This window comes from Leptonotus elevatus, chromosome 12, assembly GCF_054856555.1.
Source record: "Leptonotus elevatus isolate MCC_2025b chromosome 12, RoL_Lele_1.0, whole genome shotgun sequence".
NCBI lineage: Eukaryota > Metazoa > Chordata > Actinopteri > Syngnathiformes > Syngnathidae > Leptonotus > Leptonotus elevatus.
The window spans coordinates 8199175-8219035 of record NC_141250.1 but is presented as its reverse complement, the minus strand read 5'-3'; the positions used below and the strand labels follow the sequence as shown (position 1 = coordinate 8219035).

At 39.7% G+C, this 19861-nt stretch overlaps 1 protein-coding gene across 5 annotated transcripts in view; it reads right to left on the bottom strand.

Moving 5' to 3' along the window:
* Positions 1-6827: 6827 nt before the first annotated feature.
* Positions 6828-19861, bottom strand: part of lmo7a (LIM domain 7a) — a 68797-nt gene continuing 55763 nt past the window's right edge. For 2 of the 5 annotated variants that reach the window (XM_086090891.1, XM_086090892.1), the window contains 14 exons: positions 19175-19336; positions 17048-17205; positions 16920-16977; positions 16762-16818; positions 15559-15584; positions 15328-15435; positions 14778-14864; positions 12688-13304; positions 10677-10717; positions 9646-9823; positions 9210-9518; positions 8753-8861; positions 7784-7886; positions 6828-7400 (listed from right to left, as the gene is read on the bottom strand). In XM_086090891.1, coding sequence (XP_085947017.1) covers positions 7378-7400; positions 7784-7886; positions 8753-8861; positions 9210-9518; positions 9646-9823; positions 10677-10717; positions 12688-13304; positions 14778-14864; positions 15328-15435; positions 15559-15584; positions 16762-16818; positions 16920-16977; positions 17048-17205; positions 19175-19336 — 2036 coding nt within the window. In that variant the 3' untranslated portion in view covers positions 6828-7377. Of the gene's footprint in view, positions 7401-7783; positions 7887-8752; positions 8862-9209; positions 9519-9645; positions 9824-10425; positions 10585-10676; positions 10718-12687; positions 13305-14777; positions 14865-15327; positions 15436-15558; positions 15585-16761; positions 16819-16919; positions 16978-17047; positions 17206-19174; positions 19337-19861 lie in introns of all 5 variants that reach the window. The other 3 variants (XM_086090900.1, XM_086090894.1, XM_086090895.1) reach the window with 3 other exon arrangements.

The following is a 19861-nucleotide window of genomic DNA, read 5'->3' as shown; positions in this document are numbered from 1 at the left end:
CCCTGTGGGAGAAGGCAGCAGATGGCTCGTGTTCTCTTGGGACTTCGGAGGAAGAAGTCATCCTGATGAAGCTTGTAATCACGGAGCATACAGTATGGAACCTCCAAACATGGAATTCGGTCAAAAGGGTGGAGGCTGAAGGGTTTTTCTTTTCTCTCCCCCAAAATCTCAGTGCACACGTGAATAAGTTGCATGGGAGGATATCTTAGCCGAGCAGAGGTATGAATAAAGTCATTTATGTAAATTGTCACCCTCTTAAAATGATTGCCTAAAAAATAATTTTTTTCTTTTTTTTTGCCTAAATCATCTCATGATGCAAATGGTTCATTTTTTTGTGTTTCCTGAAAAATCTGGAAAAATTCATTTAATTCATTTTGAGTTAATTTAAAGTTCCTTTACATTTTTTTTTAAATGCGCGATTAATGACCGCCCCTCACTTGCAAAGCCTGGACTGGGGGAATTCCAATTGCAATGCAGCGGACACGTCAAAATTTTGCATAATACATTTAATAATGCATATATTTGTGGAGACTGGGGTCAAGTTGTATTTAACAATTTTAAAAATGTGCAGAATTTCACAAATGACTTCATGATAAAGATTAGATAGCTCTTAATATGAAAAGAAAAATGCACTGAGCTTTCACCAACGTCTTACAAATGCAATTATGCCATCTTGTGGCAGAAAAATGACCAACAGAAATCAATATCACACTCATTTTTTACAGTACAGTACATATTTTTAATTTTAACTAAATTTTATTAATTATTATGAATTTACTGTAACAATGATATTTCTATTAGTTATTTTTTTCCACTTTTAGGTTAACAACCGTATGGAACTTAGAAAAAAAAAATTGTGCATTTTATTGTACATTTAGAACAGATATAAAATTTGCAATTAATCATGAGTTAACTATTGAAGTCATGCGATTAATTATGATTGCAAATTTGAATCGCTTATATATATATATATAGAACGACTAATTATTATTCCTGTCTAGTTGTACAAGGAAAAGTAGTAACTGGCCATCTCTACTCTTGAACATGTCTGCGGAATGCTCACTGTCCGTTTCCACGCTGAGTCCAGTGCCATCACCACCCCGCCATCAAGATAGCGCCGTACAAAACTTCACATCCATAAATCGACACGAGCCGAGCGCTCCCGCGTCCGCCCAAACAAAACCAGCCTCTTAACAATGCAGCGAATAATGGCACACCGAAGGCTGTTCGCACCGCGCTAGTGTAATTACAGCGCCATGAGGGCGATAATGACGCTGAATGGAGCGCACACAAAAGAACGGCCCAAAGGCTTTATGCGCTCCCGGGGAAATATCGCAAGGTCGACACAATAAAGCCGTATGGGCCGCCATCTTTATTTCCTAGCCCCACGTGCGTGCTTCTCCACAGTCAAGACGGCACAATCAATTGTTCGAGTCGGGAGGCTATTTTAGACGGCAACCACTTACTGTTGGATTGATTTTTAAATTGGATGGGAAGATCTCTCTCTGAATGTTCTAAACTCCTATATGGATGTCAGTGTTTTAATGAGGAGCCATGTTGTTCTTTAGACAAGAAATTTGGTAAGCGTGATGCAACAGCACCTCTGCTGGTTGCAGCCAAGTCATGCACTATACGCTGCAGAAACCAAAATGTAATAGAGCTCTCAGTATGATGCAATACAGTTGTTCAACCGAACGAGCGACCATGTTGTTAAATGAGTCTCTGATATATTCGTAAAAGCATTTTAGGCTTTGTCTCATTGGATCTCGATAGGTTGTACAGATGCAGGTGTCCTTGACGACCATAGAAGGAGATGATGAAGGTCAGGAGCTCCAGGCGGGAATAAGGCATACACAGTCACTTCTCACTTCATCTCCTCTTCTGTGAATAATTCAAACCTCTCACACACACCACTGCCCCCACCACCCTCAACCCACATAATCATTTTGGGGAGGGGTGTGGGGGGGGGGGGGGCGGTATACCAAAATGGAAAATGTACTGGAGCTGTATTTCAGGAAATCTGCCTGCAATGTATGAACTGTTGTTGCCGGTTATAGATATCATAATAAGCGCTGTATTGATTTTAAGGGCTATGCAATGCTGTGCAACAGGGTTGGCAGAATTTTTTTTAACTCGTGAATATGAAGCCTCTATCTGAAGACATGAACATTTGGAATGGCTCATGAATTTAAAAAAAAATCTGATATATAAGATGGACCAAGACCATGAAGGGTTTTAAAAACGAATTAAAGAATTTTCAAATCAATCATGAAGGGTTCAAGTAACCAGTACAGAGAGCAAATAATCATGTCATGAGGCTTTCTTTCTGGTCTTTGTCAGCACTTCGGCAGCTGAGTTCTGGAGTAGCTCTAATGGTACAATATTCTTTTTTAGCAAAACCAGAAAGAAGAGCAGTACAAAATTCAATTAGTGTCTCTGTGTTGGCTTTTGAGAGAAATGGATGCACTTTGGAAATATTTTTGGGATGGTTAAAAAACATTCTGATGTGGTGTTCAACAGTGAAGTTTGAGTCAAAATCTACACTGAAGCATTTGTTTTGTATGTGTTTTTTTTAATGTTCTATTTTATTGTTTTTTTTTTTTCAGTTTTTCTGAATACTTTTTTTCTGTTTAAAAATATATTTGTCCCATTTTTCTGGAATGTTTTTCAGTTTTCTGAGTAATTCCTATGTTTTATAAAATAATAATTTTTCTGTCTTTCTGAATATTTTTTTCCAGTTTTTCTGAGTAATTTTTCATCCTGTTTTTCTGAATATTTTTTATGACAGAAAAAAATCCATAAAACAGAAAAACTATTCAGAAAAACAGGAAATAATACCACAGAAAAACAAAGCTCCCCCCAAAAATTTGTCAGAAAAACTGGATTTTTTTTTCTCCAAGAGAATGCAATACGCTTCCGTACTTTAGGACTGATAACCAGTACATCCGTTTTTATCCTGCATGAGCTGCAAAAAGCTTTCTGCCATCCATGACTTAATGTCTTAAATACAATTTAAATGGAATCAATTAGCACTGTGTCATCAGGAGACGCAGCAGCTTAGAGATGTGTATCATTCACATACAGTGTAAATGTGGAAAATTATACGGTGTCTTCTGATGAACGTCTCTAAGCTGCAGTATTTAAAGATAAAAAAAAAAGTGCACCTAAAATTGAGCCTTGTGGGACACCACATTTCAATAAGCATTCATTGAAACTTACAATTTACAAAAAAAAAAGAGTTGCTAAGATGGAACCCAGTTAAAAACAGTGCCGATAAATCAATCAATTTGTCAAGTAACTTTCCATGATCAACAACATCAAAAGCTGCACTTAAATCTAACAAAAGTGTATTTAATATTAGTGAGTCACTGTAACTTTATGAAGACCTTGAACATAAATATTGCGTTATTGGAAAAATAATAATAAAATATAGGCCTATTGCACATAATTTAAATCATCTATATCTCCGTTTCCTCCAACAAATGGGAGTTTTTAAGGACACATAGCAAACAGCAGCGGCGTCTGGCATACAGAGGCTAAAGCTAAAGCAAAGCTTCTGCTTAGCATCCTATTTCTGGGGTAGCGCCCGCGGGAGGCCCGTTTTGTTTCCCATAACAACAATAACAAACATGTCCTCCTCTGTCATAAAGCGTGTGAGTCAGAACAGAGCCGAGGATGGATTGTCTCCAGGAGGAGATGTTTTCTTATTTCCTCTTTAAGTGCCTTGCAGCCTGCGGGCGTCACACGGCCTCCTCGCTTTGTTTGTAGCGTTGCCCTTTAGCGCGGCGGGGATTAGCGTGAGGGGCCTTCGTTCCTCACTGCGAGGATCTGTGCTAATATGCAAAAGGTTACAGATCAATATCTCAGGAGGGGAGTGATTATCCGTTGATTAGCAATAGGCTACTTAGAGCCATCTGGGAACCCTTAAAAAAGAATTTACATGCAGTATTATAAACACCACTAGTGGTTAGCATGTGTTTCCTCAGAGGGCTGAGGTTTAGGGTTTGAGTTTTGGCTCCAAGGTTATGTATAGCTTACAGTATAATTACTCTCTTGTCAAGTGGAATAAAATAACTTAGTTTCTTTGCCAATTGACACTGTTCCAGAGTGCCAAATCAAGACCAATTATAGTTCCAAAGGGGACAAATGAATTTTTTGTTAATAAATTGTAGTGTCTCTGGAGTGCCTGCCCATTCCATCAAGTGTAAAATTAATCCCTTCAGACCCAAATTTTTTTCTGCTGGGTATTTTTATTTATTTTTAAACAGATTTTGACTCTTTTCCCACATAAGAAAAACATGAAATTTTTTTGGGGGGGGTGGGGGGGGTTATCTCATGTTTTTATCTGTTATAGTGGACGCCAGGATAGCATGGCTGTAAGGTGTTGTTAACTTACCAAGCTTATATGTAAAAAATTTAACATGAACATCATGCAAATCAACTTGCGATTGTGATTGGTTAGTTAGGATCCAATCATGAACCAAATTATGCATTTGTATTGCATCATCTATGGTCAGAAGGGGTTAAGTTAAGCAACCAAGTAAATATGAAATTATCGTCGTATTTCTGAAAACGGTTGTTACATACTGAAGTAGGGCTAATTTACATAACCACATCCACACCGGGTTTCTCCACCCATGACATAATCCCCGATGGATGTGATGCCTGTACTGGCAAGTCAAAACCAAAAGGTAAGCAGAGCTAACAGCAACGCTGCAATTTCGAACTGATCCTTCTTTCATGGTCAATAGCCAGATGAAAAAAGAAGAAGAAAGAATTGTATTGATTTTAAAGGACATCCATGTCTATGTGCACGCAGCATTTGGTTCAAAGGTCAAATGACAATGTGTTTCTTTTCACTGCTTTACCTTTTGTAATAGCCATTGATTGCCCCAATTTCACAGGTGTCGACTCGAGAACTCATTTGGACATCTCGTGATTGGAGCTCGGGTAGGTGAGATAGGCAAGGTAAAATGTTCTTCCTTTGAGTCATTTCATGAGATGTTCGATGCTCACTGGCAGGCTGAAGGTGGGCCTGTACATTAAAAATGGCTATTTTGAGTAGGGTGACATTGTGGGCACCGCAAGAGTTTAGTCCATTATAGCACAATGTGTTATTAGCTCTTTTCTTCTTCACTTGCTGTCAAATCGTTTACTGCAAATGTTTCTTTTGCAAATTTTGTGGCTGCTACCTTGCCTTTCTCAGGGTAAGGCGTGGTGTAGGTTGTCCCTGGCATCTTATGATGGCTCTTTAGTCTTGCCCACGGAGGGATAAAAATCGCAAGCTAATAAATAGATTCCTAGAACAGGCGTGATGGAAAATAGATGGAAGCTTGTTAGTTTCAGAACATGCGTAAACATTTAATGGTTCTCTGGAGAGAGTGGCATTTACAGGTTGACTTAAGGTGGTGTTGATTTTCACTTGCACGGTCGATTGACTTTATGATGGGCACACTCGCATGGGAACAGGTCACATGACTATGGTAATTATATCAAAGCATCAGGTGGACTAGGGCAAAAATGAAGTCATCCTATTAACATTATTCAGAGCAACATAGCAAACCTGTCCCTCAAACATGATTTTATGCTTCATTAATAAATTTTTACACTCTTTCATTCAATGTTCCTGGTGCATGAAGTCCACCATAAGGCATTTGAAATTCCGAAATGAACAAAATATTTCCCTCTAAAAAAAACCTAAAAAAAACATCTTCTATTTTTAACAGGTGTGACGTGACAGTTAAGGCCACATTTTTGGGGGAAGACTTTTATTGCCATCACACAAACATAAAGAATATATAAATTCCTGATTAAAAACACAACAGACAGAAGCCCTGCATTAATGTAATGAGAAATAGGAGCAACATGTTTTTTTCAAATGTAGTGTTACAATTAAAAAAAATTCATTAAAATCTCTGATACACTTTTGATTGAAAATCTATGTAAAGTACTTGAAATGTACGACACGTTTCCTCTCTTTCAAAGTAGTTGACGTGAAAGTGCTAAATGTAAATATGTTAGTGCATTTTTCTCAGAATTTACACGTTAAGTAAATTTCTCCTGATGGAGACTGGCGTCCAAAGACTAGTCTAGTATTTTTAGAGTTGAGACCACACTACCCCCTATTGGTGAATTTTAGCTACAGCAACAATAACCCTACAAATACAGTATCGCTGTGATGTTCATTAACAATTACGACTCAATATTTTAATTGTAAATTTAAAAATGACTCTTCTTAGAAAATTCTTATTGATTTGATAGAATTTAGAACCGAAGATCTCTGGTAGCGAGGTCAGATAAATGGTTTCTTGTCCTGCTTCTCCCCAAAAGTTGCTGGAAATTGAATAGAAATCTTCTACCACAGTAGAGGAGAAAAAATGTCCTGTTCGGTTTCATATTCCTTATCCAGGACACCATTGAGGTTGAGTTTGTTTTTCAAGCAGTCGGATTGAAAATCTCCCCGCTGCAGAACGCCAAGAAAAATCCAAAAGTTGAGACGTCTCCTCAGAAAGAGCCAATTCCGCACCCCCTTCGGACTCATTTCCATTCCAGTCTTATTCTCAATTACGCAACGACAAGGACAATTTCCTACCTTTTTTGTCGCGGAAGCAAGAGAGGCAGGGGTATGAATATTCAATAAACGCTCATTGCAAATTGGATCTCGTGTAACAGCTTCAGTGGCGGGATTATTAGGATTTGTGGAGATGGCTTATCAAAAGTGTCATGCAATGCCGCTGGCGGAATCAAATGGGCTTGACAAATTGCCTCATTGAAATTCCACCCAGACACCTGGAATCATCAGACAGCACAATTACACGAGTCCACGATCAGCGTTAAAAGTCTTTATTTACAAATCTCTATGCCATCATCACATATATATTCTTCATAATTTGTGTAATAATCCGTCTCATAAATACAGTCTGGATAATGATAATAGTAATCTTAATTACTTCTCCCTGTTGCAGACATATAGGCACACAAGTAGGCGGATGAACACTGAACACAACTAGTGGGAAGAAGTGTTATTTTTCATTAAAAATAATAATAATAATAAAAGGAAGATGCTGTAGTAAGATATAGAGCAGGGGGTGAGGAGCCTTTTTCCTCCCAGGGCCATACTACATTTATGGAAATATATGATCTTTATTATGCTAGAATTAATGTTCATCTAGGCCGTATATGAAACCGCTCTTGCACATAAAAAGTACACCAGTCTTACCCACGGGCTAGAAAGAACAAAACAAACAAACAAAAAACAGCACAATGATTCGAATCTCAGGAATGAAGATACGGAAGTGGGCCATGTGGAGCCAGGGGAGGCATCATGGGTTGTTGTCGCTTGTTGTCTCCTCGTCAATCTTCTGGAGAACCCTCAAGTCACATCGAGGTGGGCTGGCCAGCTGGAAGAGACACGTCACAAAACTTTGAAATTTAGCTTACAGGCAGGTGCAGCAATGTCACATGTGACTGTGAGCGCGGGTGCTTTTTGCTTGGCAGGATTCAAAGGGCTGAATAAAAGTCCATTCTGCTCCATGTAACAACCTGGTAATTATTATTAATTTTTTTTTATCTTGAGTAACAGACAAACTAACCAGCTAACTAACTATCTGACAGTCAGATTAACCAAAACCAACTAATTAAACTGACAGACAAACCTGGTAACTATAGCTTACTAACCAAAACTGACTGACTACCGAGACAATTAGACAGCTAGACAACCCTGACACGTTGCCACGAGTGGAAAGAGGAAAAGAAGAAGAAAGGTGGTAGGACTTTGCCTTACTTTTGAATCGCATGTAGCAGGAGTTACAGTAGAGTTGTTTGTTTCGGATTCGGACTTCAGCCCCAGCTTCCGATCCCCCAAGGGCAGACTTGCAGTCGATGCACTGGAAACAAACACAACGTTGAAACAATACATTTCAGGAAGAAATCAGTAAAAAAAAAAAATATATAATCCAAATAACTGACTGACAATAGACATTTTAACTAACTAACTAATTAACCAACTAACTAACAGCAACTCTCCGACCTGCTGGCTAACTAACCTGCTTACTGTCCAACTAAATAAAGGATTGCCTGACTAATTTAATAATCAATTAGCTGACAACCATGTAGATGACCAGCTAACATATTAACCAATTATTAACCACCCAACAAACTACAAACGAACAACCTGACTGACTAACTAACTAAAGAACAGATTGCCTGACCAACCAACCAGTTGACTAACTGATTAGCTGGCTAACTACATTACTGAATACTGATCAGTTAGCTAACCTGCGAATAACTAACTGTTTAGCTAAATATCTAGCTGACCAACTAACCAACCAATCAATCAAACAACTAACTAGCTGATTAATTAACAATAGAACCAGCCAACTAACGTATTGACCAATTCGCTTGCTAACAAATGAAATGACTGACCGATTAAATAGTTGGTGAACTAAACCAAACCTGTTTTAATGCGATAACCGATGACGTGTAACAACCACAAGTTATGGAATTATTATTTTCACAATCACAGTAAAAGCAGGAAGGGCAATAAGCTCAGAAAGACATAACAAAACAACACAAAAGAGAGGTGGGACGACGTCCGGATGAATTTAGAAAAGATAGAAATATTTGGTCAAGGGAAGTGGAAAAGGCAATCAAGACGAAGGTTGAGATTGACTTTATCTTGGACTTTCTTTATCTTGGATTTTCAAGATAGAGAAAAGTGTGAGATAGTCAGAATGTGTGAAAAAGATCTCACCTTAAAACAGGTCAAATGATAACAGAGCCCGAGGGACTCGATGATCATGGCGGCTCCTTTTCCCAGCGCCGTGTCACACAACGTACATACTTTCTTACCGCTCACTGACCTGCATCACACAACGCACAGGATGGACGTTTGGAAGCGCGCACAGTCACTGACACTTATGGATGATATTTCAACACAACTACAGCAACTGACAGAAAGTGGAAACTGATCTTTTTAATGGCAAACATTTTTTTGAAAAAGAGAAAAAGTGCTTTGTTACTTAAAAATCAGTTTGCTTGTTGATGAATGCCCAAAATGGATACAACATGTTGTAAACAAGTTTTTGCAGACACAGTGTGAAATAAAGAAAAAAAACAAAATCATTTGCAACAAAACGCAGAAGCTTTCGCCAGAACTCACGAAAGCTGCGGCATCACCTCCGTTCAAACACCAGCCAAGCCCACTTTACCTGCTGCGCTGCTGCCGACCACCTGCGTCAGAACCAGGTTCTGGTGAGGTGGTGGGAGACAGAGAAGATGGCGAAGGGGACGACGACTGTCGAGACCAGGGGGTCGTTCCCGGTGCCGGGCCCCGGAAATTGGGGGGCAGGGTACTCGAGTCCGACCGCGTCCCTGTCAACCCGCCACCATAAAAGGGAGCGCTGCCGGAGAGGGCGGAGTGCGGCCGGGAGTAGTTTGTAATATAGGAGTCGCTCCTGGGTGTCCACGACGAACGGTAGGAGTTGAGGGGGTTATCCAGGTGGTCAAGAGAGCCGCTCCTGCAAAGCCAACCCCATGCCCAATTTTGCCAGTTAGCCCCAGAATGGAAACCCACAACCTGCGTACCTGGGTGTTAGCGAGCCCACACCAGCGCCACCAGCACCGCCGCCAGGCCGCTCGACATACCTGCGCGTTGACGGCAGGTCCTCGTGGCCAGGGGTGGTAGCCGAGCGTTGGCGGATCCAGCTGCTGTCCGTCAGCAAGTTAGTCTTCTTCTTCATGTCGTTCAGGAGTTGCTGGCGTTGGAGCTCGGCCTGCGATGGCGGCTGCGAGCCCTTTGCGTCGACCACATCGCCGCCCGTCACTGCAAAGACGGAAGTAAGTATTAGCCCCCTTTGAATGACATGTTGCCACATTGCAGCCTTCAAACATGAAGATTTTTTTTTGAAGAAGAAGAATCAACACCAAGTGGGACACAATCATGAAATAGAAACTTTTTTTTTTTACTAATAAATATTGATAAATAGGTCATGCAAACATATTCACCCCCTTTTCTCTCAGTGCAGCCAACTGACTCCAGATGTTCTCTGATTGAATGATCAAATGTTGACCTAAATGACTTATGATGATAGAGTGCACCTGCGTGTAACCTAGCAACAGTTCACTCGCGTCCGGCAATATTGCTCGTTCACACGTATCTCGAATCTGGTTTCAGTCCATTCTAAAGACATAGTTCTTACTTCCTGTGAGGACTGTGGAACAAATGGAAAGGATTTTTATTCGTGTAGTGTGTCCACATCGTTATCCTGGGGTTCAATACTGACTGACATTCAGTGAATGTTGATACTGAGATTTACCAGCCAGATTTGGTCAAGTCCATCAATTGTGATTTGGATTGTCTGATTGGCATGCTGATTGGAACGTTTTGATTCGGAGGCCGATCACATTGCGGGGGCGGGAGCCGACCTCTCTCAGGCTCCCTGTATCTCATGGCATTGAGGATGTTCCTCCTCCCCTTCTCCAACTCGCTTGCGGCCCTTTGACCGTGGGCCACTTTGTCACGTGTGCTCTTGGCCTGCTCCTCCAGCAGCCACTGGGCCATGCCGCCCCGATAAACAAACACACCTACAGCGGCGCACAATTGACGTTTACGTGTGCGCTCCATTAAAAGTATTATGTACAATTGCTAAGCGTATTTTAACACTTGAATCACTGACCTCTGCTCGGAAGTCTTTCTTCATTCTCAAGTGACATAGGCCTGGGGGGGAAAAAAAGAACACAATTAAAATTGACATGCTTTTTCCCCTACATCTTTAGGGTTTGTTTGGAAACTTGGTTTTTGATTTGTTTACCAACTATCAACGATTGGTCTTTTAGACATTTATGTTTGATGTTGGATTTATTTGCAAACTTACCATTGCTGTGACTTTTGCCATTTGTCCTATTATTTATTATGAAAACTTTTGGAAAGATTTGTTTGCCATTAACTTGTTTGTAAACATAGTGTTGCATTTTTTTTCAACTTCAATTTTACATAATTTTTGCCTGCAAAGTTACACTACTGTTACTAAAGATGTATATACTTGCCTGTTTTTATAATTATATACGGTATATATATTTTTAACGATTCATAGGCACCAGCCAGGAGGAAAAAACTGGCCTACCAGGACAGATCAAGATGATGCCCCCCAGTAACGACCTGCTTAGTAAATGCCTCGGGCAACACAAGTCCAATAAGGAGAAGGAGCCAGATGGACTGCCATGGAATGACTGACAAACTGTTGTTGGCCACCTAGCCTGACACAGTAGTGGTGGATAAACATCAAAAGACAGCAGTCGTGATCGATGTAGCAATCCCGATTGATAGCAACAACAACTGGAAAAAAGGAAGATGTAAAAATACCAAGGAAAAAACTGTGCGGTAAAGGCAACATTGATGCCAGTAGTGGTTGGGGCAGTAACCCCTAAGCCTGGTGGATGGCAGATACCAGGAACAACTACCGATGTCTCTATGTAGAAAAGTGCAATACCGGTAACAGCTAAGAAGCTGTGCAGAATGTTTTTTTGCTACTATATTTGGAAACTTTCTGTCAAAAAATCCTCATTTGTTAATGTAGTTTTTATTTTATTATACATCTATTTTTTTTAAACGTTTGATTTGTATCCAATTGTTTTCTATTATTATTAGAGCTGTCAAACGATTACATTTTTTCATCAGATTAATCACACCTTAAAATTTTGATTCATCACGATTAATTGCTTAATAAAAAAATTCCAGCCAAATTTGAAGAGCACCGTTTATGTGTTGATTATTTTGACATTTAATGTTATGAGGATGTCATAACAAAATTTTTTTGATCCACTGCACACGCTCATCCTCCTTTTTTTCTGATCAGTTGATTACTTGCATAATTAAAAATGGAAAAAAAAATACCCCAATATTTTGACATGAACAAATATTCTAAATGTGAAACATTTATTAAATGCTTTACTTTAATGCATGTAATTATGTTTATTGCTCAAAAACAACCTGTGCTACCTTAAACGCAGCCATCCGTTGTCACACTAAAGGATAATCTATGTTCAAAATAATAGTGCGATTAATCTACGTTAATTCATGATTAATGCGATAATTCTTTGTGATTAATTAACCAGTTAACGTTTTAACTTTGACAGCACTAATTATTATACATTATTGCTTTATCTTAACTCATTCACTCCATTTTCACTGAAGCAAACCTCTTCGCTCCCAGCTATTTTACTGGATTTTGACTGATTTTGCAAGGCCCACAGAATAATCTGTGCTATTGCTATAAAAATATGGAACATACCAAAAGAAAGATTAGTCTCTTCTTTCATCAGGAACAAAAAAAAATACATTTGTATCTTTTTCCGTTTTGCAGCAATTAGCATTAGAATAAAGCTAAATTTCATTATTCGCAAACCTGTTGAAAACACTGGCAAAAAGAGCTTGTTGCAACATGGCCCTGGTTGATCTCATAATCTGCTGCCACCTGCTGGCCATTTTTGGAATAACTACCATTATTTTAAGCGACCTCTTCGTGTCAGAAGCTGTATCAGAGCCTTCTGCATGCTCTACCATAAAAATAAAAAAAACATTAAAAAAAAAACACGTATAAATACTTTTTGGGGAGTAAAGGACAAAGTATTAAAAAAACGTATTAATACGGTTTTGGGTTTTAATGAGTTAATATAAAAAATAATGACCGTTGGTCCTCCATGGCAAGCTCTCTCTCTCGCCGCTGCTGCTGCTCTTCTGCGTCCGCCAGCTTCCTCCTCAGTTCCTCCTTCTCCGCCTCTCTTCTCCTCTGCCACAGCAACTCCTCCTCTTCCCTCTGCTTCCTCTCCTTCTCCTCCTTCTCCCTGCTTCTTCTCCTCTCCTCTTCCAACTGCCTTTGGTGCGCCTCCTCCACTTCCCTCTTCCTCCTCTCCTCCTCCAGCTTCAAGCGCTCCAGCTCCTCCTCCCTCCTCTTCCTCTCCTCCTCCTGCTGCCTTTGGCGCTCCAGCTCCTCCTCCCTCCTCTTCCTCTCCTCCTGCTGCCTTTGGCGCTCCAGCTCCTCTTCTCTCCTCCTCATCTCCTGCCTTTGGCGCTCCAGTTCCTGCTCCTGCTCCCTCCTCTTCCTCTCTACCTCCTGTTTCTCTCGCTCTAGTTCCTCCTCCCGCCTCCTCATCTCCTGCCTCTGGCGCTCAAACTCCTCCTCTGTCCGCTTCCTCTCCATCTCCAGTTTAATGCGCGCATCCTCCTCCTCCTCCTGCCTCCTCTTCCTCTCTTGCTCCAGCCTCTCTCGCTCCAGCTCTTGGTAGGCGAAGTTTGGGCCCACAGGCTGCAGGAGACACAGAAAAGTGTGTAATTGAACACATGATGGTGTTTTCTCCCCAAAAGGAAGTGGGACCACGAGCAAATAGTTCTTACTTCCTGTGAAGTAATAGACAGTGGAACAAATCTAAAGGGTAATTTTTATTGTGTAGTCTGTCCATATTGTTATCCTGGGGTTCAATTTAAGGAAAGCTAAAAGCAAAATATCAACCTCTGTGTACACTCGCCAACTAATATAGAAGAATCATAGTAAAGTAGTCATAAACTTGCTCTGCTGGGTTACAATAATTTCATTGTATACAATTTAGTTAGTATTTCAATCAATCAATCGATCGATTTGTAAAACAAAAAAGACAATATAAAGCAATATTCAAATTCAAAGTAAAGTAAAATAAATGAAAGGGGACAGAAAGAACTAAAACTTGTTTTGTCTGCCCCCGATCAACTCGAAAAACAAAACAAAAAACAACACAAAATGAATGACAGCAAGTGGCCAAGACGCTTTCAGTGTAACAATACTACAAAGTAATTCAAAATAATTCAATTTTGTGTCCTTGTGCTATATATATTTTTGCAGTAATTGTGATTTTATACTTTTTTTTTTAAAGATTTTGTTTTATAATCCAGATTGTTCCACACACTGACACCTTGAGTTGAAATACATCTTTCTTTTTATTTTGTTCTATATTTAGTTTTTTTTTTTTAAATAAATTTTGTTTGTATATTAACTGGTAAAATTTCATGAGGGATTTTATACAATATTTTAAGGTGGTTAAACTCCATCAATTCATTAAATTTTAAATTCTTAGTTGCATAAATAATGGATTAGTGTGGTCTCTGTATCCACAACCGCAAAGAACACGAATAGCACATTTCTGTCAAAGTAAGATGGATTCAGTGTAGGTTTTAGCCCACACTTCAATACAATAGGTCAGGTATGGAACAATCAATGAATTATATGAAAATAACAAAGCATTCTTGTTCAATGATTCTTTAACCTTGTGTAAAACGGCTATTTATTCAATGGATTGTATACTTTTGATTTAATTTCTGCGGTAGGATGCAAAAACAGATTTCATTTAATCTACACAGCAACAATGTGTATGACAAGTAAATAGTTTAATTCAATATCTATATTACTATCTGACATAGAAAAATATCATCTTACTGTTATGCAAACACAATTTGGAGATTTGACTATTTTAATACAATTTACATGTAAGGTAAGTAAATCATTGAATGGATTAATTGCTATTAGTCAACAATCTAATACAATCACTTTTAAATATCTTATATTAGGAGCTTTAGATTGATATATTTCCTCTCTTTTGTCGTAAAAAATTCAGGCCAATTTCAGCCCATCTTTTTTTCCCTATAAAAAACAACAACAACGCTGCTCAAAATTAGAGGAATGGATAGCGTAAATGTAATGATTTTAATGTTTAGTATATAATTGAGTCTAACAGTTTAAATATGGCACCTCAGGTTGTGGAACACTGCTGGAGATCCCTTGCTGGGCCATTGTCCACTGCTCCTGCAGTTTCTCCTGGTCGCGCTTATATTTCTCCTGCATGAAAAACAAAAACATTGACACCTCTTCAAAACCTTAAAGGGATACTTGAATCATTGGGCCATTTTCAACAGTAAGAAGATAACATTTTGTCTATAATTAATGTGATAACTTTATTATTTTTCACACCTTTAAAAACTAACTTTGCCATTTGCTGTCGACTGACGATGATATCACCCGTGCTCAGGAAACAGGTAACGACCAATTATGGCTCAGATTGCTGACCAAACCCAGAAAACAGGTGAGCCGTGATTGGTCGTTACCTATTTCCTCAGCACAGGTGATGTCATTCTCAGTCGATAGCAAGTGGAAAAAATTGTTTCTAAAGGTATTAATTGTTCATGAAAAATAATGACGTTATCAAATCAATTCTGGGCAAAATATTAACTAAGTACTGCTGAAAATGGCTCAATGAGTCAAGTATCCCTTTGATTAATTCGTCTTCAATGTTTAAATTGACCTGTAGTTGGCGCTCCTGCTCGTTCTGCCACTTCTCCTGCCTCCTGCGCTCTTCTTCTGGATCCCAAGTCCAGCGAGTCGACGGCGCAGCGATTGGCGGAACTGGTATCTGCGGATGGAGAGGATAAAGCTCTTTGAAAATCAACATTACACTGCAATACATATAGTATGAAAGGAGCTAATCTAATTCAAGGGCTGTATTGAACATTAACACACTGATGCTGGTACTTACATCTGGCATGGCGGAGTCTGACGCTCCTTGACAAAAGACAAAATATATTTGTCATGCACCAGGGAAGATTAATTCAAGGCACCCTGTAGGGCATCTACCACATAAACAGGCTGATGACAGGCTTATTTACCTTTAATTGCCCAGCCAAGCACCAATTGATCATGAAAAGTGACAATGAGAACAACCAAGCCATACGAAACAAACAAATGTCAGGTTCGCCCCATTCAGACTTATTGATTCTCTCCACTCAACATCAGTCGATATACATCAAATGTTGATGGTCATCAGAGATCCATTGGTGTGAATGGGGAAAAGAAAATGAAGACGAGCATGATCGAGTTGCATAAGCACACCATCAGCATGCAGAAGAAGAGGAGAAGAAGGTTGAACATGCTGAGATTGTGGCAGGAAGACTGCATGCTTTTAATAAGCATAGCAAAGTAAAACAACAAAAAAAGTGTGCATAAGAAGGAAAGAAACACATCACAAGAAGAAATTGTTTTTGCTTTTAGGTCTGACATACTGTTCGGCCATTTTTTGCACCCAAATCACAAAATGTTGCCATTAAAAAAAGTTTAATTTTACTCTCTATGAAAACTGTTGCCATTAAAAAATGGTCTATTGTTTTGCTCAGTGGATGTTTCAGCCATTTATTTAACAATACAAGATTTTAGACTCAAATGTAATATTTTTATTTTACCATGAATTGAAAACTTATCAAAAGTGTATACAGGTATTTTCACTCAAAAAAAAGAAAGGAAAAAAAAAGCATAAATCAATTTTTAGAAAGTGTTTTCATTTCACCCACAATGAATTTTTGAAAGGAAGTTTTCTATTCATTTTGCTGTATTGAAAACTAAATTGTTTTTGAGGGTCTTCCTCTCAAATGCGAAAGCTTGAACAGTATGGCCTCAATGTAGTGGTGCTGAGGTCAAGTCAAGGCTCTGCTTACCACAGAGGAAGACCAGCGCATTGACCCTTGACCCTGAGATGTCTGAAAAAGGAGAGAAAGACCTCTGAAACCAGACAAGATCAAGGAAAGAAGGGGTCCCAAAAGGCATCCTGGGAGGACTCCATTTTGATTCAGTTGTATTTCAATTAATAAAGCATGCAAAGTAAATCACTCCAAGTTTGAGAGATTGCTTCATGAGATAAAAGCATAAAAAACATGCCCAACCCTCTTCTAAAACATGTTTTTATTACCTTTCTCAAAAAACTCTGACCTCCGTTTTAAGTTTATCATAGAAATGGGCTCTGATTCTACACAGAAGATGGGAGAAATAAGGTTTAATCAGAGGAAAAACAAGACGTAACATACAATTAATATGTCCTCATTACTTCAATTAGCTACATGTTCTTACCTTTTGTCATCATGGATACTTTGGGGTAACCCCCATCGACGCCATTGGAAGCCACATCCTGTGCAAAGGTAGCCCTTCAGTAAAAATCTGGCGGACAAACAGCCGTGAGGATTTGGCCGTCCACTTACCACCACAGAGTGCGTGGGCGTGTCAGTGAGCGAAGTGAAATCCAGCATGTTGACGGCACCGGCATCAGGGAAACCTACAAGTATGGGATGATCCGGACTGGTCAGATTGATGGTCTTATGGCCTTTAAATGGCGGGGAAGATGGATCTCTGTCCCAGTCTGCATGCAGACAATATAGCAACATGTTTTTTGGTGTTTTAGTGACTAGGAAGCCAAAGGCCGAGGAGCAAGGGGCAAGTGTTGTCATAGAAAGCAGCAGAGGAGAACGGGACAGAGAAACCATCTTCCTTAGCCATGAAGCATATGACAGCTATCATCCACCCACAAAGAGTTAGGAACAGGCAAGTCATTAGACAAATAACATATATTGTGTGCTAAAACCGATGAGCTAAACACATTTGTTTGTTCATGACAACTTTCCAAGTTGCTCTCTTCTCAAATTTCAAACAAATGTAAATATCAGACAAAGCAGTTAAGAAAATGGATGGATAACCTAGTTTTGTTTTTTAAATGGTGATTTGATTTCACAGCACTGGAGGGGGTCTATCAAGGATGTTTACATTCAATGTCCATAAATGAGTACTTTTTAAAAATCCACAATGTGTGAGACATATCAGCAAATCATATGAGATTTAAATGAAACTGTATTGCAGTGCATACACTACTGACAAAGCTAACGGGGACATTTTTAATGACAGTGACCTAAAGTTTGGCTCAATGTGCTTCTTTATCCCAATTATCTCCACCAAGCACAGGTTTTTGCTGATTGTTAGGAGGTTGATATCATGAATGACTGGACAGCAAAAACTCAAAAATGTTCCTGTAATTTTCAATAAAAACGGGACGACTTTCTATTTCTGCCTGAGAAAAAAAAAGGTAAATTCTCCTGGTCTGTGAAAATAGAAGTAACTTATTGTAACAGGAAGTAAGTCAGTATTTTCAAATCAGAGCAGTAAACTCTGTGCCCACTCACTTTTGTGAACCACACATTATGATTTGAGTTATTGAGAGTCTTGTTGTTTCGGTTAACTTATGTTGACATCCCCATCATATGCATTTTTGTTTTGGCTTCACAATAGAGGCCATCAATTGCCATCTACTTTCTCATTGTTGTCAAAGTGAAGGCTCACCATAATGTGGTCAGAAACTGCCATTTTTTTTCTTTATCAACTCAAACATTGTCAAGGTCCGCCCTCCAGTGTGGGCCACACAAGTTTCACTTTCACAATTTCTCACAAGTCATATGACGCTAGTATACCAGTAATCTTGCCAGACCAACACTGGGAGAAAAAAGTGAACTCCAGTTGAGTTCTTGCTACCACCACAAGCAAAACAGTTAGGTGAGAATGCTGATAAGACAAGAAAGGACCACAAAAATAAAGAAACTGGCAAGTGGAAGAATGCAAGAAAAAGTCCACAAGGGAAACAAAAGTAGAAATGAAAACTACGGATGGTCAACACAGTCACATGGGTGTTGGCGTGAGGGGCCTCCTCCCACAGGGCTGTCATGGGATTATTCACGCATGATTCAACAAACACTTTATGGTCCAATTAAGAGTGTCACAATCATTTAAGCAACGTGAGGAGCGCAAGCGACAATGTCAGTCCGGGAATGCGACCACCTTAATGCGTCTCATTAACGGACATGCGCACACACGCACACACACCCCCACGCACACGCACCCCCCCCCCCCCCCACACACACACACACACACAATTGGCCCCAATAATAACCAAGACAAACTTCTTCTTTTTTTTATACGCTGTGTGAAAGTTTAGAGTGTGCTTATGATGTCACACAGAAATGGGGCCAATGAATTAAAAAATGTTCTGATATTTTATGTTCAAATCTATGCTCTGATTTTTCTGTGCGAAGTTTACATGTTCACCACGTGTTTACATGGGTATACTATGGATTTCTCCCGCGTTTCAAAAACATAAATCTATGGGAGTGAACACAAGGATTGAAGCTACAGCAGCAAAGGTCGTCAGTAATTTCTTCCCTTTTCAATTCCTGTAATGTCCCAATACTTTTGTCTTTACAGTTTTCGTGTTGATTAAATGGTCTAAATCCGGTAGGCCCGCCCCCACCACCACCCCCCACAAACGCACTGTGTGTATGACTCACTGCTCTTGCCATAACGCCTGATGTCCATCACCAAACTGCCCTCTTGCAGAGCCCGGTTCAAGCTGGCCTTCCAGTCCAGGTAGCTCATGTCCGCCACCCGGTGGCCATTCACTGTCAGCACCTCGTCCCCAGCCTGCAACTGAAACATTTCAGCTGGGCTGCCTGTGTTAGACAACAAAGTAGGACTGTGTCAGAGCCGAACTTTAAACTCATGTATGAAGCTAGCTAGCATTGTGGAGATGGGGCAGTCGAAAAGGGAGGCTCGGGCCTGGGAGAGCTGTCCCAGAAAGATGCTGCCCTACATAGGCCTTAACTGCAGTGGACTAGAAAACATGCTGATACACAGCAGCCATACGTACACTTTTCTTCTGCACGGTACCTAATCGCCTCAGCACGGCTTTAGTTGCTGCCTACTGACATATTTTTTTCATTCATTCAAACCCCACAACATATAAATACGTTTTTTTAATACTTTGTCATGTACTCCCAAAAACGTACTTATACGTTTTTCATGGTTTTTTTAAATTTATTTTTTTATTGTTTTTATTCTAGAGCATAGAAAAGGCTTTGCTAAAGCTTCTGACATGTAGGTCACTTAAAGCAATAGTAGTAATTACAAAAAACGGCCAGCATGTGGCAGCAGAGTATAAGAGATCAGCCAAGGCCATGCAACAAGCTCTTTTTGAT